At 48.9% G+C, this 26,605-nt stretch overlaps 1 protein-coding gene across 1 annotated transcript in view; it reads right to left on the bottom strand.

The window, feature by feature from the left end:
* The window catches only part of C2H10orf90 (chromosome 2 C10orf90 homolog), a 195,608-nt gene that overhangs the window by 54,570 nt on the left and 114,433 nt on the right, over positions 1–26,605 (bottom strand). Inside the window, exons 3-4 of the mRNA XM_048336112.1 lie at positions 15,558–15,649; positions 6,587–7,649 (exon numbers count right to left, since the gene is read on the bottom strand). Of these exons, the coding sequence (XP_048192069.1) occupies positions 6,587–7,649; positions 15,558–15,649 (1,155 nt within the window). The remainder of the gene's footprint in view (positions 1–6,586; positions 7,650–15,557; positions 15,650–26,605) is intronic.

Genomic DNA, 26,605 nt, shown 5'->3' with positions numbered 1-26,605 from the left:
CCATAAACTAGGATCTGTCATCTAGATTCTTACAATATGTGTTGTCATTATGAGTAGGACAATGATGATGGTGATGATTCCTTATTATGGATGTGGCAGTTAGTACAATGCCCACCCCCACCCCATGATGACAGCAAGATGCTTACTAACAATTAGGACAAAACATCCAGAACCAGTTAGACAGATCTATCCATATTGCAAATACTCATCCCTCCTAATCTTAGTAGTTTTTCTGGGTGTGTTTGCAAAGACTCATTCAAGAACTCAGCCTGAGTCCTGATGGATTCACAGCTGAATTCTACAAGACCTTTAAAGATGAACTAACACAAGTACACCTCAAACATTCCCATGAAATAAAAACGGGAGGATCACTACCAAGCGCATTTCATAAAACAAGTACTATACTCATCCCCAAACCAGGTAGGGACCCCACCCAAAAATGAGAACTATAGGCCAATCTCTTTGATGAACACAGATGCAAAGCTCCTTGATATACTTGCCAACAGAATTCAAAAAGTGAGAAAAAATGTATACACTATGATCAAGTAGGTTTTATCCCAGAGACACAAGGCTGGTTTAATGTACCTAAATCAATACTACATAAACAGAGTCAAAGATAAGAATCACATGATCATCTTAATAGATGCAGAAAAAGCCTTTGACAAATTCTAACATCTGTTCATGTTAAAAGCTCTAAAGAAGCTAGAAATAGAAGGCATATACATTAAAATAAAGAGGATTTAAAGGACAGACCAACAGCCAACCTTATACTACATGGTGAAAAACTAAAGCCATCTCCTCTAAAATCAGGAACAAGGAATGGATGTCTACTCTCTCCACTCTTTTTCTGAACAATTTTTCTGGAATTCCTGGCCAGAGCAATAAAGCAAGAGGAAGACATAAAGGTGACTCTCATAGGGGAAGAAGTCAAACTATCCCTCTTTGCAGATTACATGATCTTATATCTAAAGTACCCAAAAGACTCTATCTCTGAGCTCCTAGAGCTGATAACAACTATGGGAAATATCAGAATACAAATGAACTCACAAAAACCAGTAGACTCTCTGTATACCAATAATTTACAAGCAGAAAAGGAAGACAATTCTATATGTAATAGCCTCAAAAGTTAGTAATAAACCAAATCAAGTAAGAAAAATAGTGCTACAATGAAAACTATAAAACTCTGAAAGGAATAAAAGACAATATTAGGAAATGGAAAGACCTCCTCTGTTCATGAATAGGTAGAATTAATATTGTGAAAATGGCCATACTACCAAAGGTGATCTACAAATTTAATGTAATTTCCATAAAAATCCCAATGTCCTTCACTGAGCTAGACAAAACAATCCAGAAATTCATATGGTGCAACAAAAGACCTTGAATAACCAAAGGAATTTTAGGCAAAAAAAAAAAAAAAGCAATACTGGTGATATCACAACCCTAGATCTCAGACTCTATTATGGAACTATAGTAACAAAAACAATTTGGTACTGGCACAAAAAATGGGCACAAAGATCAATGGAACAGACTAGAAAACCCAGAAATAAAACTACATACTGGTTATCTGAATTTGACAAGGGATCCAAACACATATGGTGTGAAAAAGATAGATATGGTGTGAAAACGGGATACCCATATGTACAAAGTTAAAATTGGACCCCTGGTTGTAAACATGCACCAGTATCAACTCAAAGAAGACCAAAGACTTCAACATCAGACCTGAACTACTGAAACTATTACAACATTAGAACTTATAGGCATATGCAGAAACTTTTTGAAAAGAGTCCCAGGGCATATCAAATAGCAGAGAGATTTGACAAATGGGATTACACCAAAGTAAAAAAAAAAAAAAAATTCTACATAGCAATAGTTACTAAACTAGAAAAACAGCCAATAGACTGGAAGAAGATCTTTACCAGCAACACACCAACCAAGTATTATGTCTGACCTCAAGAAACTAACCCCTTCCAAAACTAACAAACCAATCAACAAATGGGCGATGAAGAGAGACATCTCAGAAAATGGAATACGAATGGCAAAGAAAAACATGAGGAAATACTCAACATCCCTGAACATAAAGAAAATGCAAATCAAAACAACTTTGAGATTCCATCTCACCCCTGTTAGATTGGCCAATAGCAAGTATTCAAACAACAAATGCTGGCAGAGACATGGGGGGAAAGCAACCCTACTACACTGGGAATGTAAACTAGTACAACCACTCTGGCAGGCTGTCTGGAGGTTCCTCAAACACAGAGGACCTCCCTAGGACACAGCCTGGGCATCTACCCAGAATGTTACAAATCAGGATATGAGAAAGACATTTGCACATCCATGTTCATTGCTGTACTATTCACAATAGACAAATTATGGAAATAGCCCAGATGCCCTAGAGTGGATTAGTGGATCCAAAAATGTGTACATGTGATACACATACACAATGGAATTTTACTCATCCATTAGAAAGTACAGGATTATGTTATTTTCAAGGAAATGGATGGACCTAGAACAAATTAGGTTAAGTGAGGTAAGCCAAGCTCAAAGAGACAAAGGGCATATGTGGAAGCTAGATCTGAAATGTTACTGGTCATGATTTAAACATGACTCCAGGCACTCACAGTCAGACCGAAGGAGGACCCCAGTCGGGGAGGAGCCCAAAGGTATACCTCTCCTGAGCATGTAAAATATTATTTATTGAAATGAATTCCAGAAAATAGAAAGCTGGGTCAATTATGTTGGGGTGTGTGTGTGTGTGTGTGTGTGTGTGTGTGTGTGTGTGTGTGTGTGTGTGTGTTAGAGTTTTCTGTTTTATTTTTGTTCATTTGGTTTTCCATTTTTCTCTTTCTGATTCTTGGGGTGGAGAGGTGAAGAAAGGAAGGAAGGGTGAACAAATACAATCATGGTATTTAGTATACGCTACCTGGAAACTGAATTTTGCAATTTGTGGGCTAGGATGGGAAGGGGAGACTGGGAGAAGGCAAAGGGAGGGATGACCCTGTCCAAAAGAGAAATTGCATGCATTACCTGAGTTGTGGCATGTTAATTCCTCTGTGCAACACCATACCAATAACAATAAAATTATAGCATATGTATATATAAGAATGCAGTCTGAGCCAGGTCCTGGTGACTCACGCCTGTATCCTAGCTATTCGGAAGACTGAGACCCAGAGGACTATGGATGAAAGTCAACCAAAGCAGAAGAGCCTATGAGACTCTACCTCCAGAATAAGCGACAAAGAGCAGGGCCTAGAGGTGTGGCTCAAGCAGTAGGGTGCCAGCTGTGAGCAAGCCAGCCAAGGGAGCAGGAGGCCATGAGTTCAAAGCCCAAGACAGAGCATAAATACAACGAAGACAAGCTGTAGGACTTGCTCGCCAATAACCCAATGACTAGAAGTAAAATTGCTTCAATTCTACTCATAGAACCTCTCGGCAGCACCCAGGCCGCAGCTGGGTGTCAGGTGCTGAGGAGGTGTTTTGGAATTCTTCAGATTCGGTCTCTAGGAAGGATGAAGACTGCTAATTGCGTGTGTAACCACAGCAGGCCGCCAAGAATGCCCCAGATGCACGCATGGTTTCGGACAGGAAAACACAAACTGTGCCCCAGAGTCTTAATGAGCACTGCCGTGGTCCAAACACACTCGCAGGAAGGCCGCGAAGCTCTGTCAGGCTGGCAGGTCGGCAAGCACATCCTGGAAACACGGCGTGCATTGGACCAGGCCGGCCTGTGGTCGTTTGGGTCAATGAGCTGCGTTTCTAAACCTCAAGCAGGAATCCTACGCCATGGAGAGACACTGCGCATTCGTTTCCAAGTGAGAGCTTGCACAGGCCTACGTGTGCATAGGAATGTGTGTATTTGTTCATTTGTCTACATCGGAGGCACACGCCCCAAATCTCTGGACCCTCTAAAGCTCCCTAGCTTTGGACATTAGGATGGAGTGGCACAGAGTCACACGGAGCCTCAATCCCAAAGACTCCACATCAGGCACGCAGAACAGACATTCTCTGAAGCTTGAACACCTTGGAGAACAACCAGTCCCTTCCAGCTGGGTGCTGGTAGTTCATGTTTGTAATCCTAGCTACTCAGGAGGCTGAGATCCGAGAATCAGGGTTCAAAGCTAACCAGGACAGAAAAATCCACGAGACTCATCTCTAATTAACCAGCAAAAAGCCAAGAACAGAGCGCCAGCTTTGAGTGGAAAAGCCAGGGCAAGAGCACAAAACGGTAAGTTATCACTTGAACGATAAGTTCAAGCCCCAGTACGAACACACTGACACTGACACTCATTCACACACACACACACACACACACACACACACACACACACATATCCCAACATCAAAACAACAACCATCCAGACTCTGCAATAGGTGCTCAAATAAATAAGCTCCATGAATAACTGCCGTTTGTCCACATGCACTGAGCTAGGAGATTAAAATTGGCAACTCTTATAAGAACACGTCAAGGCTCCCCTGGCCTCTTTCTTTTAATGGCATGGCAGACACCACATATGCTAGACTCTGTGGAACACAGGATTATCCTAAGAGTTGTCAGGCCACGAGAAGTAGAGTTGGCTTCCACTATTTGCTTAAGAAAATCCCTCACAGCGTAGTCACTTCACAAAGCCACTTTTGTCAAAGCCATATCCAAAAGCCTTCTCGGCACCAATCCAAACACATTTGGGGGAATTTCCTCTGCGTTTACTCTTCTATCTGAAATGAATGTTTGAGATGTAGCTGGAGTTATCTTTAGAGATCCTCTGGTGAAAAGCGTTAGACTTTCAAATTATTTCACACCACACAAAGACAGGGAGGTGTGTCACTGGGGTGGCACACAGAGCACAGGTTGTCTACTGTTGGAAGATCAAGCATGTAGTGTGAGCAGTTTCCTGAAATACTGAAGTGGGGTTTATCTTGGGAACAAGGCAGGCCCCTTTCATTTGCCTTCTTGCAGTCAGTCTGTAAGACTCAGTTTAATCAATCTGAAAGCCATATCAAAATTGCTTTTAAATTTTCTGAGCATTTAATATATCTACACTTGTTAAAATTAATTACATCACTTAACATTTCTATGCACATTATAGTTTTAAGTGTTTAACAGTTATTTTTATTAATTAATAAAGCTTTAATGGACAAAAACTGCACAGTAAGGTTATTATGCATATGCCGCATTTTTCACTTTATTACTATTATCTTTAAATATTTTCCCCAAGTGGAAAGCCCCTAATTCATAAACCAAGCTTTTTTTTTTACAGAAAATGAGGCAGAAAAATGGGAAGTTTAAATAGATAAAAGAAAAAAGAAAACTGTTATGCTGGAGTGGGCTGTGCATGACTATAATCTTAGCTACTCGGGAGCTAAAATCAGTAGGGTTGAGTTCATATCCAGCCTGGGAATTTATGTGCAGACCCCCTTCTCAACCACTAGCTGGGTAACCACTAACCGCATTGGAGGTTGCCATAGGAGGTTCAAAGTTCCAGGGCAACCTGGGTAGAAAAGTCTGCAAGACTCCATCTCAACGCAAGAAGCTAGGTGTGCAATATAATGTGAAGCCTAAAATAATTAAGGTTTAACCCGGATGTTCATCCAGGCAGGAAGTAAGATCCTACTTGAAAAAACTCCCCTGGAGGCATGTTTCAGTGTAGAGTGCTTGCTCAGCAAGCATGAGGCCCCGAGGTCAATGCCATCCAAATAAATCAGAAGAAACTATTCTCCAAAATAGACCTCCCTCTCCTGACTTCCAAAGAAAAGGCAAAGGGTTTCAGGGCATTCCCGTCATGGGAATTCTGCCTGGTTTCAAAGATGGCAACAATGGCAATGAAAATCAGCCAAATTGACCCCAAAGACAAAACTCAAAACAGGGATTGCAAATGCTGCTGCTGGCTGGTGTAGGGAGACCCAAACTTCCTCATTTAGAAAATGTCCCACATTGGCGGGGGAGGGGTGGAGACCAGTGGCTCCCACCTGTCCTCCCATTTACTCGGGAGGCTGAGATCTGAGGATCATAGTTCAAAGCCAGCCCAAGCAGGAAAGTCTGTGAGACTCTCATCTCAAATTAACCACCAAAAGGCTGGAAGTAGAGCTGTGGCTCAAGTGGTGGAGGTCTAGCCTTGAGCACAAAAGCCCAGGGATAGATCCCAGGCCCTGAGTTCAAGTTTCAGACTATCACCCAACGCCATGATGTCTATGACAGCAATTTAAGTGATGGAAAAGTCGAAACTGCAGAATTGGGAACCGTCTCATACAGATGTGTGACACCAAAGAGTCAAACCCTGTGGATGTGGCTGGCAAGGTTTTTCTTCTCACCGTACACTGGTGCACGAGGTGGGCACGGTCTAAATCCGTTTCTCCCTATTCACTGCTAATGGCCTGACACGCCTATTAGGAGTGAGGCTTTGAGGCAAGGCCTCTTCGACTAAGTAAAACCATTCCACCGGCCATCAACACCGAGCAACTGGGTTGCCACCTTGGAGCAGAAGACATCAGAGCAACTCGTCTTGGGAAGCCCTGTTGGCCTGGTTGTGCAGGGCGGCGGGGCAGGGCATTTACCCCACCACCCGCTGGCGAGGGGCAAAGGGGCCCCACTCACCTGCCCTGAAGCTCCAGCCCGGAATGTGAATGGACAGCTGGTTGCCGGGACAGCCCGTGCGCGAGGCCGCGGGGTCTTCCTTCCTCTTTTTCACCGCCAGCTGCTGGGTTCCCGCGTCTGTCCACTCCCTGTCTCCCAGGGGGGGAGAGCCACTCCAAGGACAGGGGCCGGTCCCCAGGAAGACCCGCTCCACGGCCGGCTGTTCCTGGGGCTGGCTGTCGGGGGGCGCCGGGCCCCAGGCCGGGCCGGGGAGGGCCAGGGGTGGCCGGCCGAGCCCGGGCTCCAGGCTGCCCATTGGCTCTGCGTTCGCTGTGCCGTCGCCTCCATCTGCTGTCGGCCGGTGGGAACTACAGTTGAGGCTGAGCGACAGCACGGACCGGTGCGTCTGGGGGCCGGCGGCCGGGGCGGCTGGCTGCACGGGGACCCACAGGGCCTTGCCCAGGGCGCAGCCGGCCTTGGGGCACGGCCGGGACACCCGGAGGTGGACGCAGGAGCTGAACACCAGCGCGTCCCGGCCCGGTGGGGAGCTGTCCGCCCCCAAGCCGCCCCCTGCGTCCTCCCCGTGGGCGCCCACCGCGCGCTCGCGGGGCGCACCGCACGGCCTGGTGCGGGCCTGCGGGCTCCTCTGCCTCCCCACGGGGCCGTGTCGCGGGGGGATCTCTGCACAGGTGAGAGGCCCACGCTGCTGTCGCGGGTGGGAGCCGCCCGCCAGGCCCGGGGAGCACCGGCATTTGGGGCACAGCGAGTCGGGCCCTGCGCCCCAGGCTGCCGGGGCGCTGGCCGCGGGGCGCACGCGCCGGGCCGTGACGGTGATGGATGCGAAGCCTCGGCGAGGGCCGCCCGGGCTCGGGGGCCGGGGCCCCCCATCCTCGGAGGGCGCCGGGATGCCCAGTCTGTCGGGAAACGGGGCGAGGGCCCTGCGGTGGGCGGAGGCCGGCCTCGCCAGCGCGCGCGGTAGCGGCAGGACCAGGGGCGGCCCGTCCTCCTGGGATCGGTTCTCGTCCATCAGCCGCGCGATGACGAGGGACGACAGCATCCTCGGGGGCTGGGAAGCAAGCCTCTCCTGCAAGTGCAAAGAGAAGCCCAGTGACTCAAGCGGGGGCCCGCACACAGCCTTCCACAGTTATCCCCAGCACACCCAGGAGCCATCAAACCCAAGGCCCATCCCCACAGAGAACTCTGGAGGTGAGCCCCCCCCCCCCGCCCCCCCCCCCGCCCACAGGCAAGGGCTAGGGTTTCTGGGGGAGCCAGGAGCCCCTTTTCCCCGTGTCCCTCTCTGGTCCTTCACCGTGGCTGATTTACACCAGCGCCTGGCCACCACCCTCTCACTGCTTGGCATGACAGGAGAGCAAGGCAATGGACACTCCATGCCCTGGCTGACCGGACCCACCCACCCATGCTGGGACTAGCTGGTGATTTCACCTCCCAGGGGGGGGGGGGGGGGGGGGGGGGGGGGGAAGGTGGACCAAGACTGATGAGGACCAACAGTGGCATTATGGCATTATTGCACCTCAAGCCCAGCTTGGCACTTGTTTAAAATGATGAAGGCATTTCCATCATCCCCCATTTTAAAATGATGATGGCGTTTTCATCCCGCCCATTCAGTAGATCCTAAGTCCTAACAGTAAATCACTGGCGTGTCCAAAACTGTGTGATTTGATTTTTTTTTTTTAAATAAAGCATCTAGACTCTTCTCTGACAAAACCTGTAAAAAAAAAAAAAAAAAACTGTCCAGAAGTGTGATCATGTAAAAAAGCATGTTGTGAATGTGCAGAGTCTGGTGCTCAATTTTTTTTTTCCCCTGCCAGTCCTGGGACTTGAACTCAGGGCCTGGGCACTGTCCCTGAGCCTCTTTGTGCTCAAAGCTAGCACTCTACCACTTGAGTCACTGTACCACTTTCTGAATAGTTTATTGGAGATAAGAGTCTCACAGACCTTTTACTGCCCGGGCTGGCTTAGAACCTCGGTCCTCAGCTCTCGGCCTCCTGAGTACTAGGATTACAGGCGTGAGCCACCAGCACCTTGTCCTTGTCACTCAAGGCTGGCAATTTACCATTTGAACCAAACTTCCACTTTCAGGCTTGATTTTGGATGGTTCATCGAAGATAAGAATCTCACGAACTTTCCTGCTTGGGCTGACGTTGAACTCTGATCTTTAGATCTCGGCCTCTTAAGTAGCCCGAATTACAGACATGAGCCACCGGTGCCCTACTGGTGCCCCTGTGTAACACCGATGATTGCATGTTTAAAATGAACCCTTGCATGGAACTGCATCCAGACCCTGAGCAGCAACGGTCCAGTTACAGCCCCTGCGTGCAGAGAATCTTCGCCGTAGAAGCCCCAGAGCACCACTAGGGTACCCTGTAGACCCCCAAAGCGTCACATGGGTACCCTGTACACCCCCAAAGCATCACATGCGTACCCCAACCCCAACACGCCTGGGATCACAGTCATTGCCTGACCCCCCCCCCCTCAGCTCTGAGGTGGTGATTCTGGTGGTTTTGGTTGGGCCTGGGTGCTGCATTTTGACCCACACCGTGGTGGTTCTACGCCAGAGGTGCTGGCAGAACCCCACGGTGGCTGGTCCTCTGGGAGGGCCACTTTCAGAGGGGACAGGCCTGCTATGCGAGGACCTGGAGGATGGCTCTCCTAGAGCAACGCAGCATTTTTCTTTACTTCAAGACAGAATCAATCCCCGTTTGGTCAACTACCGATGGGGTGTTCTCCAGCTGGACTTGGACCCATGCATCCACACAGCCCTGGGGGTCCTGCAGCTGCGAAGGCGGCACCTGTGGGGCCCCCAGGGCAATGGCTGGCTTCTATTGGGTGCGGGGAGGTGGCTTTCTACACCATCTCTATCACCTTGTATAACGTCGTTCAGAATTTTTTCAGATATAAGAGAAGTAGATGGGCAGAGAAGGAAAAGGTAAGTAGTTTTAAAATCTGCTTTGATATTTTAAAAAAAAGAATCTCCAGCTACACAAGAACAGGGACATTCTCCCTCAGTCCCATGGCTACCTCCCACTTCAAGGTCACACTATGCTTCAAGGTCACACCCTGGGGTGTTTCCAGGGCTCCGGTGAGGAGGGCTCCCTCCCCAGCCTTCTGCGTTTGCAGCAGAAGCCCCAGTACCACAAAGGTTTCGCGTGGCCTCCGTGGGCAGGGCTGGTGGCAGGGCCCTCGTTTCCCAAGCTTGCTGTGCGATCCAGCAGGCGGAGACCCGGGCTTTGTGCCGCTTCCATGCTTCCTCGTGCCTCTCCCCCCCCCCCCCCCCGTCCCTTTGCCATGCCTCTCATTTACATACACAAAAATGGCAGTGCACCTGGTGCCCGTGTGAAAGTCCACAGTCCCTCCCACTTTAGTTAAATTTAGTTCTGATAATAATAGTTCCTTCATACCCTGCAAAGTGTATAATCACACTCAGTAGGAACTCCTTTGACACTTGTCTTTAGAGGAAACACACACACACACACACACACACACACACAAACTATCTTAGAAGCTATAGCATCAGTCTTATTTTCTAGTGCAATGCTTGTCAAAGTTTGAACATGCACAAAAATGTAAGAGAGAGAGAGAGAGTCAATTTCTGGGTAACTCCCTCCATAGGCTTAAGTTGAATCAAGACTGATGGGGAGAAATCCTTTTAATAAAGACTTGGTGCTCCTTCCGCTCAGATAGGATGGAAAGGAGGCCTAGCTTAGCTGACGGAGGCCCCCGGGGCCCATCCGGAGCTGGGGGCTCCAGGACCAGCTACAGAACCTTAGAAAGCCTTGACTTCCAGAGTTGGAGAGCAAGGAGAAGACAGGGATGGTACCTATGAGAACATAGGTTCCTGTAATTGCTGGTCTCAAGGACCTAGACCTTGGAATCAACAAGAGGATTTGGGTAGACATGAGTAGCTATAAGCTTAGCTTGAAGCTGGGACAGAAAAGGCCTCTGCCACTGGCAACAATGGCTTGGCTCCATCTGGCCTGAGATAGGGATCTGGGGTCAGAGTTGTGGGACCCCCACATCGAGGGCTGCCCAGGGGCTGTAAGGCCATCGGGTGCCATTCTGGAAGGGCAAAGAGGCCCCGAAGACAGGATAAGGAGTCCATCGCGATCTAATTATCTGGGACCTGGCAAATGTGACTTTGATTCTATCAAAAGAAATAAAGAAGAGTGATCACGAACTGGTTTCTGAAGTGCTGGAAGCACGGGGTCTCCGCACTGACAGCCGCCCTCGTGCAGAGGAAAAGCTGTTGGCCTTCTCTTCAAATAGGGAAGGGATGAAGATCGCACAAGTCCCTCGGCGGAATCTAGGGAATTCTAGGAATGACTTCCTATGGCTCAGCAGCAATCAGTGAGTCACTGATGTCGTCAAAACCCACCAACAAAAGGCTCCTGAGTTAGGCGGTGTGTTGGTGGGTGTGCAACAAACATGCATGATGTCATCTGAGCTACGTAAGTGGGAGTACCTCAGCATGTCCGACACACTGAAATGTCTCTAACATACTTAGATGCAAGTTCTCTATTCACAATGTACAGACATGGCCAAACCGTTTGTCTCCTTGTTCATCTGACAGATGTTAATAAAGTGCCGACGTTATGAACTCTAATAAAGTGCTAGGCAACCAAGGCTAGGGCTGCTGGCCTCACTCCTGGTCTCCAAGAGTTAACGGACAGGAGGCAGGGCCACCCTGATGATCCATTTCCCAGGACAAGGTTAACGCTTTGTGTTTAGACTCAGTTTTGATAAAAAAAAAAAAAAAATCCTAAAACAAGTGGAAAAGAATTAGAAGGGAAACATTTTATTCTGTGTTCTTCGACATATATAATCCTCAGGTAAGGGAAACTTTATTATTTATCAAATCCAATTTTCTGGTGGAGACCTATTAAATAATCAAAGATAATGTGCAACCTTTAAGAAAATCTATATTTGCTTGGTGGAGCTGTTAGAAACGTGTGTATTCTGGGCGGATTAAGCAACCACTTATTGCCTCGTAGCTCTGGAAGCTGGAAGTCTGAAGTCCGGGTGTTCACAGGCTGGCTTCTTCCCCAGGGCTCTCCCAGGCTAAGGGCGGTCCACCCTCCTCCCGTATCCCCACCTGGTCTCTACCTCCCAGGACCCTAATCTCCTCCTCACCCCCTCACAGTGGGGCAGCGCCCCCTGCCCCTGCTCATTTGCATGTAATTATCTTTTGAGGAATCCCATCTTCAAATACAGAGATAGTGGGGTTCAGAGCTTAACCTATGAATCTGTGGGATCACAGCTCAGCTCATCAGGGACTAGAGCAATCTTGTTGTTGTTGTTGTTCAATGCTTCCTCTGGGAAAGCGAGCAGGACAGTAGGAAGGGTTGTGTGATATCCCTAAGTCAGCTACGACGTTTTAAAGTGGGTGAATTTGAAAAGTAATTGCGTCTTTCATAGCACATCTCTTCTCAAATCAAACCATTTCAGGATGGTACCCCATCTGCCTTTTAGACAGAGTTAACTAAACGTGGCATTGAAAAGAGATTTCTTTCATCTAAAATAAAGTTAGCGGATGTAAGATTTGACATAAAAAAGAGAGGAAAATTATCTTGTATTTAAAGTAGCACACTCAAGGTTGGAGAGAGGTCAGCTGAATCGCCGGACTGGTGTCTTGCTTTGCCAGTAAACCATCCATTTTCTGACCACCGCTATCCCAACACATTTTTTTTTTTTACAATATCTTTTTCATAGATGCTGCTTTACAGATATCGATTTCTTTAAATGCTTTGAACATGATTTTGTAGAGCTGGTAAATGCACTCATAGTTTCATGGTTTTTATTGACTGTTTTTAACATTATATTTATGCCTTAAGGCATATGACTAAGAAGGCCGTCATTTCATAAATTGAAATAAGAGAGAGATGGGAGGCAGATGATCAGAGAAATCCAATCCTGAGCTCCTGTCGTGCAGATACAGCTATTCCGGGAGCAATTTATTTCTCCAAAGGATAAGCATCTAATCCGATCTGTACCTTTGAAATCTGCAGGGTTTTTTTTTGACTCCAGAAGACAATTCTTTCCCTTTCCAGTGCTTCTCTGAAACCTACAACTGTATTTTTCTGATAGATTCTTCGGGTACACCTCTTCAGCTCTCCTCACTCTACAGCCGCTACCTCCGCGAGGGCTGCCAGCCCGCCCCACCCCCCTAGCGAGCCTTCCGGAAGCCTCACCAACGCTAGGTAATCTGTCAAGCCGGTACCATCTCATCCCAGATGTAAGCGCATCTTGGTTGTGTGCACTCCCTCTGCTCGGAGCAATGGGGAAACACGGATTTAAGACAAATGGGGAACCCTGAGCTCTTCTCATTCTCTATTGTGAAGCGATTATCTTTCTGTGCAGTTACTAAAGACCAGAAGATTCATGCAGGGCAATCTGAGGCAGTGAAAAGCTGGCAAGAACCAATTTTTCTCCAACGTTTATATTGCGGCAACGCATATACATGCACGCACGCACACACACACACACACACACAGCTCACCATCTTAACCATTTGAAGTGTATCTTTCAGTGACATCAAATATATTCATAATGCGGCGCATTCATAACCACCACACATTTACAGAAATCTTTCCATCCTGTAAAACTGAGATTCCGTAGCAACTGAATGAGGAACTCTCCTATACTCTCATCCCCACAGCCCTGACAACCAGCAAGACTGTTGTTGATTTTTTTAATGATGGAGTAGAAGTCACAAAATGCACAACTGCACTGTATGCTCTGCAGAAATTAAAGCTAAAAATTATAAATAATTCAAGGAACATGGGGAATTGCTTCTGATGGCATATTGTACAATAAAATAGCTATAAAAGTTAACGTGCATTACAGCCTCTTATAAGAAAATACATGGGAAAAGAGAAAAGATGCGTGCCCTTACGCACACCTTCTATAGCCCTCTGTAGGCATGCCTTTATTTTCCTAAGCTTGCACTTAGGGCTGTCGTTTCTTTTACTATCAGGAAAGCCTGGACTATTTTAAAGACAAGAACACTTTCATATTTCACTCCTGTTAAGTAATCACTTGGCAGAAGAGGGGGCCGTGTGTCATTGCTATGGCTTCAATGCCTTTTGGAAGGGAAGTGATGGATCTTGTGCAGCCTCTGGAGAGATGCAGAGATTGATGGCACTTACACAGGCAGGGCATCTGTGGGTGAGTTTTATCATGTCACAGCGTCCTTCGAACTCACAGAAGGACAAGGCTTTAAGCTCAAAGTCAGGAGGGGAAAATGGAAAGTCACACTGCACATCAAACCAGATGACCCAAGCGACTTCAGAATAGATGTGGAGAAAGTGTGGATGAAGTGATGGTCAGCTTGTGTATGGACACATCTCTATGTGCACGCATATATATTATTCATATATTTGGTGTTCGATATCAAACCCAAGGCCTTTTGCACGCTAGGAAATCACTCTGACACTGCGCTACATCCTCAGCCCTGAAATTCTTCTTTAAAAGAGTAAGAAGCCACAAGACATGGTGGCTCAAGCTTATAAACCACTTGGAAGGCGGAGAATAGGGGGAAGCGGTTAGAGGCTAGTCTGGGCAAAAAGGGGCCTTCAAGCGGCTCCATCTCAACCATGCCTAGACATAGCTGTGCATGCCGCTATCCCCAGTGACGTGGAAAAACACACCTAGGGGGTTGCAGCCCAGGCTGGCCTGGGCAGAAGCTGAGACTGTACCTTGAAGATAACCAGCGAGCAGAGACCTGAGACACGGCTTGTGTGACAGAGTGCCTGTCTAGTTCAAGCCCCACCACCATCCTGCCCCACATTTCCTCCTAACCAGCCAGACTCTCCCTGACCTGACTGGCTGTCCCTCCCTCCAGGCCAGGGTTCAAGCTCCTGCACAGGGAGCAAGGCAGTGACAGACAGGCATGTTCGCAGGCCTTTGAAGTGGTCAGGGTGAGGGTGGTGCTTCCGTCCAGAAAAGACTTTGAATGTCAGTGGCTGCATTTCAGGACCCCAAATAGCATCCTTTGTCTGTCTTGGGAGATTTAGGGCCTGGGGACCTTGGGAATTGTGTAGAGCTTTACGAAATGGGATGTTAATGTAATGCTTGACACAGGCATTTGGGGGTGGGATGGGGGGGTTCACAAATAGCTTTTCTGTTTAAATGTGAGACATTTAAATAATGGACAACAACTGTTACACTTTCACTTTCTCTTTCCATTACAAAAGTTGTTGGTAGACTAGCCCTCCGCGAGGGGCAGCCGGTGGCATGTGAACAGTGCACACGCCAGGGGCACGCGTGTAATGTCAGAAGGCCCACACTCGGGTCCTGCTACCTGGGAAAAGCCTCCCTCTGCAGCCGTCCTTCAGAGCAAAGGACCAACAGAGTGGCTCCAGGGGTTTGGAAGCACAAGATTCAGAGCAAGTTCGCTCGTCCACAAAGTGGGTACAACAAGGGCACCTCCTCCCAGGGCAGACAGCAGGATGAAAGGAACTGATTTCTGGACAGAGCCTGACCTACCATGCACAACACCAACCACTAGAATGGGCCATGCATATAAATATGACCTCTCCTTTTCTTCCCTATCCCAGCTCGCGGACGCCTTTTGCAGTTAAAACAGCCTACGCTAGCTTCTTAGATTTCAGAGTCCCTCTTGCTGCCCTTCAGAATGGATATTATCTACACGTAACATGCGCCATTATGCTCTACCGCATAGTACTCCCCTCTCTCCCGATGCATTAATTTTATTCTAAAATAGAGATCGATCATTATGTTCCTCTCGATCAACATAAACCTGCAGATTGTTGGGAAGATGATAAAAGAACAATTAACTATGCATTGCCTAGTGTGGTGGAATGATTCTTAGTCACAGCTGATTAGATTTTTGGCTGCATTAATTCAGTTTTTGATGAAACAAAATAGAGTACAAGCCCATCTCAGGCGTGCCACTGTGACATTTCACAGCCGGGAGCGTTCTGCGTATCACCCGAGGACTCGCGGCAGAGGTTACCTTGGCGAAGTCAGAGCTCCTCTCTGCAACATCAGGCGGGAGGCTTTGAAGGGCAAATTGATCTCTTGCACTGTAGTGGCGCTCTGGGAATCCTAGACAAAAGCAGATATGATTGCTACTTTTAGTACATGGAAGGATAAAATGGAATACATAATTTAAATTTTACTATAAAATTTAATGTTCCCTGCTCACATATTATACTAGCCAATAGTGAATCCAGTATGTTTCATCCCCTGATAAAACCTTGCATGCTTCCCTCCTTTATTCCATCCACCTCCATTTGTACTCTCAGAGAGAACATTATTGTTTATTTTATTGGGATGAAAGAATCCTTCTTCCATGCACTCGTTTCTGTTCCTTAGATTCTCCAACAGTGCAACAAGTGTAGCCCCATTACATGTTTGGTGTTTGGCATTTGCATCAGCAGACACAAAAAGAAAAAGAAGTCATGCCTCTAAGTTTTCCAGAATTGCTAGTGTTACGACTATTGCTAGTGCAAGACCGTGGCTGGGAGTTGGTGGGTCATGACTGTAATCATCGCTTCTCAGAAGGCTGAGATCCAAAGATAATGGTTCAAAGCCAGCCGAAGCAGACAACTGAAGAGACTCTTCTCTCCAATTAACCAAAGCAAAGTCCAGAATTGGAGGTGTGGTTCAAGGAGAGGAGTGCCAGCCTTGAGCAAAAAAAAGCAAGTGAGAACTCAAGGCCTTGAGTTCAAGCCCCAGTACTGGCATGAAAGGGAGAGAACTGGAGAGGCAAGGCATGACTCAGACCTGGATGTTGAAACTGAGTACCGAGGAGACTTTGTGATAACCTTGTAAGACCTTGTGTGTGCGCATGCTCCTCCTACATCCCCCCTCGAGAGCTGATGCCCCAAAGGCTGGCCCCTCAGGTCCCAGGGCCCTGAAGATGAGTCCACCTATAGAACCGCTCTTCTTCACCATCCCCATGCAATAAGCCAGCCCGCGCCACTCACTCAGCCGGGAGTAGAAGTTCTCTCAAGGAAGAATCACTCCCAAGTGTAAGCTAGGGGCCTTTCGAAGGCTGCCTGGGGTGGCACGAGGCTGAGACCATGTTAGCCGCCACCCCTCAGCCCCGACAACTGGTGACAAGAAAGAAGAAACTCGCAATGGTGGCGCTGTAGAGCTCTACGTAGGAACGGCTTTTAAAAAGAACTGGATAATGTCTAGGAGAAAATGATATGCCGTGGGCGTCTTCTTATTCGGCTGATTCACAAAGGGATGGAGATGGGGCTCACGTGGGTGTCAGGGTTGTCACCTGCCAGTCTGGAGTCCTGCTGTCCTTGGGCGACAGACCATCAGCCTCCACCTGCTCTAACTCAGGTGTGCGGCCATCTACGACTCTTCCCGCGTGCCAGAGACGGTCACCCGGGATGATGCGCACCAATTAGCTCTCGTGAAGCAAAAATAGAAGACCTGAAAGGACTCACGGATTCCTGCAGAGAGCTGATACATCGTGAAGAGCTGACAATAAACGTGATGAAGGCAGAGGCGGCCCGGCCTTGGCCGTGGAGCACTGTGTGTGGTTCAGAACATGGGAGCCTGCCGGGCCTTTGCAGCCAGGCGGGGGAGGTCTGGCCCAGCCTGGTCCCGGCTGACCCGCGGGGGCCGATCTGCGCACCCTCTCCTGAGTGTCTCTATCCATCTACGTACACAGTGACACCTCCTGCTGCCATGTGGTTCTTGTCCCCACTGCAGAGGGAATGGGGGGACCTATTCTGATAGACAGATTCGATGGAATGTACAGCCCTCAAGTAATGAACATGAAATACACACGTATTATATAGAGAGGGGGGGAGCATGTGGTCTCTAAATATATACATAATACACAGTTATTGCTATATTGCTTTATAACAATTATGTAGACACATAATGACCGTGAGCTTTGTATAATACACATATATAATGAAGTATATAGACATATACACATCCATAATGGACATGGAGTCTATACAACAATACACACATATGTGAAGCAACACGTACAATGCCACAACTGTGAGAAGGGAGAGAAAGAGAGACGGGTCACGTGACTAGCACCTCGAAACTGAGTGTACCAAACCCACAAATACAGGAAAGCAGCGATTACATCCAGAGGTGTCCCTAGCGAACAGGAGCTGGCCGTGGGCCCAGGCTCTGAGCACCCGCGGGTCAGGCACCCGAGAGACCGTGTGCCCAGCGGAGCCCAGGCCATGCTCACTCCGTGTGGCTCTGCGTCACCGCTTCCCTCTTTCGTTCTTAGAATCCACGCTTGGCACCTTACACCGGCCCCCATTCCCGCATGCTGGGAGGGGTACTTCACCCCCTGCCGACGGCCCAGGCTAGCAATGGCCCACATCTTCCTTCTTCCCTGAGAAGGATTCTCCATGTTGGACCACAGCCAATGTGACGCTGCGATAGAAAAGGCCGGGACACCCCCACTATTCATGTCCCAAACATAAACCAAAGACAGATTTCACCTTGGACACGATCCTGGCTCAGGAATCCGTCCTTCCCTTGCTGGAGGACCAGTATCCCCACACCCTCCACGCTGTTCTCAGGAAAGAACTAGATCTCCAGCAGAGTCAGATGCTGTGACCTCTGACCTCCTGGAGCATTCATAAAGCAGTGACTTATCAAAACTGTTACCTCCTCCTTGGTTGTTCTCCCCCCTTCCCCCCTCCCCAGCACCCTCCCCACCCTTCCCCGAGTTGCACAGTTGGTTTACAGCATATGGTCTTCTAAGTATTGCTGTTGCACTGGTTCGTCTTTTACCCGTCCTCTCTCCATTTTGGTGTTCCCCTTCCCCAGTTCCAGCAAACATACATACGATACCCAGGGGACCAGAGTCAGTTCTGAAGCTCGTCCACACCGAGTCCAGCTGGCCACCGCTGCCATTGTGGGTTTCCACGTCACCTGCAGGTGACGGTGCCCAGTGTCCCGGTCCGCCACGCCGGGGTGCGCGTCCTCTTAAACACCCGCGACAAGAACTTTTCTCTGCCGAGATGGCGGGGAAGCCCATGCTTTCACTTAGATCGGCCCGAGCCCACGCCCAGAGCCGTCTCTCCCCCTTTGCGCTCCCCTCGAGCAGCGGCAGCAGCACCGGAGCGGTGCCGACCGACGCGGTGAGGATGCCACTGGGCACAAGAGGCACGCCCCCCTACCCCGAGGGAGACCCTCTGGCTCCCCAGGCCCCCTCCCCAACATCACACCTCTGCTGTCCTGCGCCTCAGAAAGCCGGAGGGCTCTTACAGCCAGGAGGACCTTCTGGAAATAGTTTAGGGGAAAGGAAAGGAAAGGACACTGGAAACAGACGTGGGTGTTCAGGGGACCAACAGAGCCCGAGCAGAGGTCAAAGGAAAGGGGAGGAAGAATGGCTCAAGGTAAATTCTACAAGCCAGGAAATCCCATGTATTTGGATAAGAGCCAGCGGTACCTTGGTAAAGTACAGAATACAGTTACAGAATCATATATAACTCCCGTATGTTGTCCAACACTGCTTAAGCCGTCTCTGCAGAAAGAGCCGGCAAGCACCGTCATGTACGGCCTAATGAACCAATCCATCTCAGCACCGCACAATCGGTAAGCCCGGGCCACCCACACGTGGGGTGATTTCACGTCTACCCACTCCACAGCAGAGGGACACTCAGCCTCCTCCTCATTATCCTAATGCCTCCCCTCCTTATCTAATAGGGGTCAAGGTCGACTCGGAATCCCCACGCACCTTGATGAAGCCTTTTACTATTGCAAAAACATGTTTCTTGCGGAGGGAATCGCTTTTCGGATTTATATGCCACTCATCACCTTTGTACTCGACACTGCTGACTACCCACAGCCCCTAGCCAATCTGTCCCGTGGCTTCCAGAACAATGTCATCTTCCTACTGACTTTGTAGGGGTCAGCGGTTGCCTGTCACATCTTCCAATCTACCCAAGGAAGACCCCAGGGCCCCTCTATGGGCAACACCCTGGGCTTCAGCTGCCTCTAAGACACCCCCCACTCCCCTTCTCTTTCCTCCTCCCCTTGCCCTATCTCCTTGGAGAGAGAGCACACCCTCCCGGCACCCTCAGTAGGGATAAAGGAGCCCCTCGGTCCTTCCTCCCTCACCTGCAATGTCCTCCTGAAAACCAGCTGCTTTTGTCCTTGAGGAAACCTCAGCCCATCCCCTCAGGCTCACCTCTCCGGGTCTCCGCAAGGTCACAATTGGGCTGTGACCCCACCAGCCGCACCTCCTGGCAGAGCTGCCAAGTCCCCTCATCCTGGCCACTTGTGGACCACCGCAAGGGGTCCCCACCAATACTCACGCAAGAGAAACATGGCTGCCAAGAAGACGGCGAGCAACATCCGAAGCGCGAGTGGGTCTCCTGGAGCATAGGGACCCTGGAACCCACCCCTTCCCCTCCCGGGCGCAGCCCGCGGGGACTTCTCCACGGCCCTGCTTACACAGCTGCCTCTCCAGCTTCCCCACGGGGCCATTCCTCACCTGTCACCCTGGGCCTAGACGAGGTCACTTTCTCTTAGAAGGGCTTCCTGGTCCCTACTGCCTGTGTGGCCCCCGGGGTTGGTGCCTGTTCCGGTTTCCTAAGGCTGCCACGAGCCACGTACAACTGCCTAAAATCATCCGGAATCCATCGTCTCAGGGCTCTGCAGGCCGGGAGTTTGAAACGGTGGCGTCGGCGGGGCGGTGCTCCCTCTGGGGCCCCAGGAGGAACCTTCCTCTGTCCCCACCCTGAGTGCCCGGTGGCTGCTGGCATTCCTCCGCTTCTTTGGCTCACAGCCTCCTCATTCTGGTCTCCACCTCCATCTTCAGAGGCCGGCATCCCACGTCACGCCACCCTAGGTCCATCCTCACACGGGTGCCAGTCCCTGGGGAAGGGCTCATCCCGAGCCAGGATGACTTTGCCTTACCGTGGCCCCTCTGCCGAGACCCCACCTCCACGTCAGGTCTCACTCTCGGGCATCGGGGTTAGACTGGACACACAGCTCAGCCCAGAGCGGGGCCTCCGGGCACACGGTGCCATGGTGAGCTGCGCCCGCGTCCGCCCCCTTACACAGGGGAACTCATCCTTCTCACCGCCTAACACAGCCTGGCCAGGTAAAGATGCCGAGTGCAGCCTAGACACACACACGTGGCATCTAAGGAAGGAAATAATAGTACATACCTTCCCCACCCAGTTGGATCATGTCTCAAAGCCATTTGACTTCATGGCGAAGGCCTTTTCACGACACATTCACTACATGAGAGAAATCTGGGCTCCAGTTTACATCTGTCACTACTCTCAGAATGAGAACACTCCCAACCTTCTGCCTGGTGCCGGGTGAGGCATGTTACCTAGCAACAAGGGGAGGGGCTTATGCCCACTCAGGGCATTCCTTCTTGGGTCCACTTTGGGGCTATCCCTGAGGCTCTTCTGAGGGCACTGGTAGGCAGCACAGAGCGATTTTATGTGTGGTATACATACAAGAATTTCTGTCTTCCCAGTAGATGAGGGAATTTGATCAAGATACATTATTGGTTTTTTTGAATTTTATTTTACTTCATTATTGTTGTTGTTGCTATTATTATCTTTAGGTAGCTGCCCAAAGGATTTGTCATTTAACAAAGCTGTTTATTATATATATATATATATATATATTTATTTATTTATTTATTTTTTGCCAGTCCTGGAGCTTGGACTCAGGGCCTGAGCACTGTCCCTGGCTTCTTTTTGCTCAAGGCTAGCACTTCTGGCCGTTTTCTGTATATGTGGTGCTGGGGAATTGAACCCAGGGCCTCATGTATATGAGGCAAGCACTCTTGCCACTAGGCCATATCTCCAGCCCTGTTTATGATAGTTTTTACAACGTATCTTGATCAATGCCACCCCTTTCAACATGCTCATCCCTACCCACCCCTTCTCTCACTGTGTTTAATTTTGTAGTATGTACATCAAGATTCTTGCCTGCCTTTCCCCTCTCTTTTCTTCTTTATTTCATCTATCCTCTTCCTCTTGGCCCCACCCAACCCCTTTCTGCTGCTTTATTTTGCTAAACTTTGTGATTTAGGCTGTCTAAGGAATGATGCTACTTGAGATCTCCCTTGAACCTACTGTACTTCCATTAATACGTTGGTATATGCTTGCCTGCCACCATGCCTATTTACGTACAAGTTTGTTAGATAAATCTAGCTCCCACGTGTAAGGGAAAGCCGGCAACGTTTGTCTTTCTGAGCCTGACTTAATTCATTTAACATAATTTTTTTCCAAGTCTTTCTGTTTCTTTACAAATGGTACAATAGCATGCTTTCTAATGGGTGAGTAAACATCCATTGTGTATATACACCACATTTTCTTGATCCATTTGTCCATTGAGGGGCTGTGCTGGCACTTTTACTGTTTTCTCTTTTGTAATCCTTTTGAATAAATGCTCAGGAGTGAAATGGCTGGGTTGTAGGATAGTTCTGTGTTCAATTTTTTTTTTTTGGAGGAACCTCCACACTGCTTTCCAGAGTGGTTGAGCAAGTTTACATTCCCACCAACAGTGTATTGGGGTGACGGACTGGCCGCATCCTCACCAGTATCTGTTATTGTTTATTTTCTTGATAAAGCCATTCTAACTGGGGTGAGGTGGAAACTCAATGTTGTTTTGATTTGCATTTCCTTTTTGGCCATCCATGTTGAGCATGCTCAAAATTATTAGTATATATGAAAACAGAACAGTCAAACCCACTGTAAATTGCCAAAATGGGGTGGGGGAGGTGGATAAGAAAGAATAATAGAGGAAGCTTAAATATGATTGAGATACGTTACATGCATATATGGAAATATCACATGCAACTCCCTTTGTATAGTAATTAACACACATTAAAAAATTCTCCCCAGCTGGACACTTGTAATCCTAGCTACTCAGGATGCTGAGATATGAGGATCACAATTTGAAGCCAGCCCGTGAGACTCTTATTTCCAATTAACCACCAAAAAGCCAGAAATAAACCTTTGGCTCAAGTGGTTGTTCACTAACTTGGAGTTAAAAAAAAATGCAGGGGCAGCCCCAGAACTGGCAACACAGGAAAATCCTTTCTTCCTAGCCTTTCCCCATTTTACTTTCCATTGACTTTGATGTTGCTGGCATCTTGCCAGGCAGCGTTTCAGCCAGTTTTAGGGCTTCTTAGTGACAAGTCTAGTGAGCTCCGCCTGTAATCCTCATTATTTTGTAGGGTGGAGATGAGGCGAGTCAAGTGTAGGCAAGCCCAAGCCAAAAGCTCACGAGACACTCACCTCAACCAATGGTGGCTGTGCATGGTTTTGACCTTTGCTACATGGGAGGGTGAGGCTGGCAAGATCGGGTTCCAGGCCTGCTTGTTCCAGGAACCCTACCTCAACTAAAAAGGTGAACATGTTGGTATATACTGTCGGTCTAGTCATGGCATGAATTGTAAATAGGAAGGCTACAGGGCTACCCCACCTCAAAAATAACCAGAGCAAAAGGCACGGAAGGTGTGGCTCAAAGGCTGCAACACTTGTCCAGCAAGCAAAAAGCCCCAAGTTCAAATCTAGTGCTGCCAAAATGAAAGAAAAGTTCCCTAGCATTAAAATATCCTCTGGTAGCATCACAGTGTTAAACTGTCACCTATTGGTTACCATTCTTTTTCCCCAAACCAGTCTGCTTAAAGAGTTAGGTGGTACAGAGAAGCCTGCTCACCCTAAAGCTGTTACAATCAGATCTCATAGAATCTAATCATCCACCTTGGACATTAATGGTAATAAGCATCATCTTACAATTGATATGTGGCGATGGTGGTGGCTTGCGGAGATGGTGCCCCTTATATTCAAGAGCCACGTTCCCAGCCCCGAGTGAATCCTGAAACAGGGCAGTGTCAGCCTCTATTCCATGGTTTTCATAAACGTTTGTGTGTGTGCTGGTCTTGGGACTTGAACTAAGGCCTGGTAGCTGTCTGTGAGCTTTTCTATTCAAGCCTCAGCTCTATTTCCAGCTCTTTTGATGGTTAATTAAGCATAAGAAACGGATGGACTTACCTACCCTGGCTTTGAACTTCAATCCTCAGATCTCAGCCTTCTGAGAAACTGAGATTATAAGTGTGGGCCACCAGCACACAGCGTCTTTTAAAATTAACATCAATAGCTATGATAAAGTCCAATTTACAAATTAGGCGCAATAACACATTAACAACAATAACACTATCAAATGGGGGCAATTATAACAGAAATACACTTAAAGAAAACTCGTGAATTTTTCCTGGAATTTGCCATTTAATATGTTTTGGGGGCTGTAGTTAGCAATAGGTAACAAACCACAGGAAGGAAACCTCACATAAGGAAGAGTAGGTTGCTGAATAACCAGTAAACACTAATGAAGAAGCAAGCAACATGCTGGAGAAGCCATTGAACCAACCCCCCTGGGCTCGGCTGGCCCAGGCACAGATGAATCACAGCTCAGGGGTGAACTCCAGCAGCCGAGGCTGAAGGAGAGTCACGACCAAGAGCATCCCTCATGACCTTGAGTGAAATTTGCCATTTTATAAGGAGGGTGTGGACAGGTGTCCCATAGCTTGGGCCATTCCACTAATGGGCAGTGCCTCTGGAAAGAGCTCATCCAGTGTCCGCTTCACTGCCAGTGTGGAGGGGACTTGGAGACTGGCTGGTATAACTCTCAGGTAATGGCCACACTTCACATCTTGTTGATCTCGAGACAGACATTGGCCAGGCAACGTCCAAGCCCTGGAGACCTGGTGGCCTTCTGAAGAGGGTGCCATCGCTCCCCACACTTCAGAGGAAGTTGGGTTACATCTAAGTAGCATGCCAAAGGTCCCTGTCCACAAGCTGAGACACAGACGACATGTCAGGAATCACTGTGCCCCTGGGGGACGTAGAAATGGGACACGTGGCCCCTGCTGGTTCCTGTGTGAAAGAGCAAGACTGACTGACGTGTGCTTTGTGGGGCTGGAAATGGTTCAGTGAGATACATGAAAGGTTATTATGGGCTCCGCATAGGGCTTCACATCATGGGTCCCCCGGAAAAAAAGAAATATATTATTATCCACAGTTTTACATATAATTTTCCTCTCTCAGAAAATTGTGTGTGTGATAAAGATGTTTTCAAAGCCTGCCTGTTGGATTCTCCTTCCCAAGAGCTCTGGCTGACTCAGACAGACCCTGGGGCCTGAGGCCCGGAGCAGGGAGTCAGGCTCTGGCTTAGGTAGCTGCGATGAGTCACCTTTGTAGGACAGGCCCCTGGCTTCAGACGAGGAGGCAACCAGCACAGTGTCACACAGGAGAACACAAAGGCTCTCAGAGAAGCTGACCAACGTCACTGAGGCCCTGCGCCAGCCGTGGTCACAAAGAGTTGCAGGAGAGATTTCCAGTACAACATGGATTTGATCATCTTCTGGAGCTTTTTAAAAAAATTATAAAAAAATAAAATACAAAGAATGCGAAACTCACATTCATAGTCTATTATTTTTATTCCTATTTACTTATTGATAACTTGATTGGTTGATGGATTTGGGCAGTACTGAGATCGAACCTAGAGCCTTGCATACGTGTTAGGCAATTGTCTTCGTTTTGTTTGTTGAGATGTGGTCTTGATAACTTTGCCCAAGCTGGTCTCGAACTCACAGTCCTCCCCAGCTCGTTTTTACATTTGTGATTCGGGAGCATTAAGCTTATCATCACCACTCCCCGCCATCTGCCCAACTTCAAACATCCTGTAAAACTGAAACTCTGTCCTCACCAACGTCCTCACCTAACACTACCGCCACTGTCCCTCGCCAGCACCCTTTTCCTTTCTGTCTCTCCCATGGGAACCATGGGGGCGGGGGTGGGGGAGACAGCATCTGACCTTCGAGGCTCACATAGTCCACGTAACACAATGCCTGTCAAGGTTCTGGCCTGTGCCAGGATTCCCTTTCATTTTAAAGGTGGAGTGGCCTTCCGCCGTTTCCATTCTATGGCCACACCATGTTGCTTCCCTATGTATCTACAGACCCGCAGGTGCTTCTGGGACGAATGATGCACTGAGCACAGAGGCACACACATCTGCTTGAGGCTCTGCTTTGCATTCTTTCTTAAACCTTCTCTTTTGCTTTTCGTTCTGTCGTTCTTTCCAGCCGGGGTCTTTGTGTGCAGTATTTTCTTAGCACAAAGAAGCTCTTTCTTGAAAGATAGGCAGGGGAAAGATATAGATAGGTGCATAAGTAGATCAAGCTAGCAGTTACTTAAGAGTGTCTCTAAAAAGTCAGGTTTTCCTCCCTACATAACCACATTGGGGCGGGGGGGGGGGAGGTGGCAATGGAAGGAGGTCTTGTTTTAAGGCCTGATTTGAGGGATGTGAGCAGTTGAACACAACTGGTCTCTGCCATGTTATCCAATGTGGACTGTGATATGTCCAGGCAGGAAAGACTCCCTGGAGCCAGCAGGCAGCCCTTCTCAGGGAAAGCTAGGACCTGGGAGTGGGGACCAAGATGTCTGTGCCATTCCTTGGGAAGATGGACCCTCACTTAAGCAGAGAGCTGGGGCCTGGGCAGCAGGACGACACAACAGGAGACGTTGGAAGAAGCGGGATTTGCCTCCATCGCTCTGGGAAGAGCCCGGACAGGCAGCAAAGACCCTGGGTTGCTGGGTGTGGGACCAAGACCTCTGTGCCATTCCCCAGGAACAACCCTCACCTGCGAGCGGGGGTGTGGCCTGGGCAGCAGGCACCTGCGAGCGGGGGGCGTGGCCTGGGCAGCAGGCACCTGCGAGCGGGGGTGTGGCCTGGGCAGCAGGCACCTGCGAGCGGGGGGCGTGGCCTGGGCAGCAGGACGACGCGATCAGAGGAATTGAAAGTTGCTTTGGCTGGGTGTTATGCTAGGAGGAGCCCAGACGGGCGGCAAGGACCCCACCTGGCCCTTCAGCTCTAGCTCTTGAGCAGGTCAGCCCCTCTCCCGAACCCCACATTCCTCACTGAGACACAGAACAGCTGCATGAGCTGCAGAGTGACATGTGGTTCCGTTGGGGGGGGAGGATGGGGGGGTCCTGGTCCACAGAGGCAGGACGAGAAGGCGGTGGGGAC

This window comes from Perognathus longimembris, chromosome 2, assembly GCF_023159225.1.
Source record: "Perognathus longimembris pacificus isolate PPM17 chromosome 2, ASM2315922v1, whole genome shotgun sequence".
In the NCBI taxonomy this organism is placed as follows: domain Eukaryota; kingdom Metazoa; phylum Chordata; class Mammalia; order Rodentia; family Heteromyidae; genus Perognathus; species Perognathus longimembris.
Note: the sequence above shows the minus strand (reverse complement) of the source record. Positions and strands in the feature narration are given on the sequence as shown.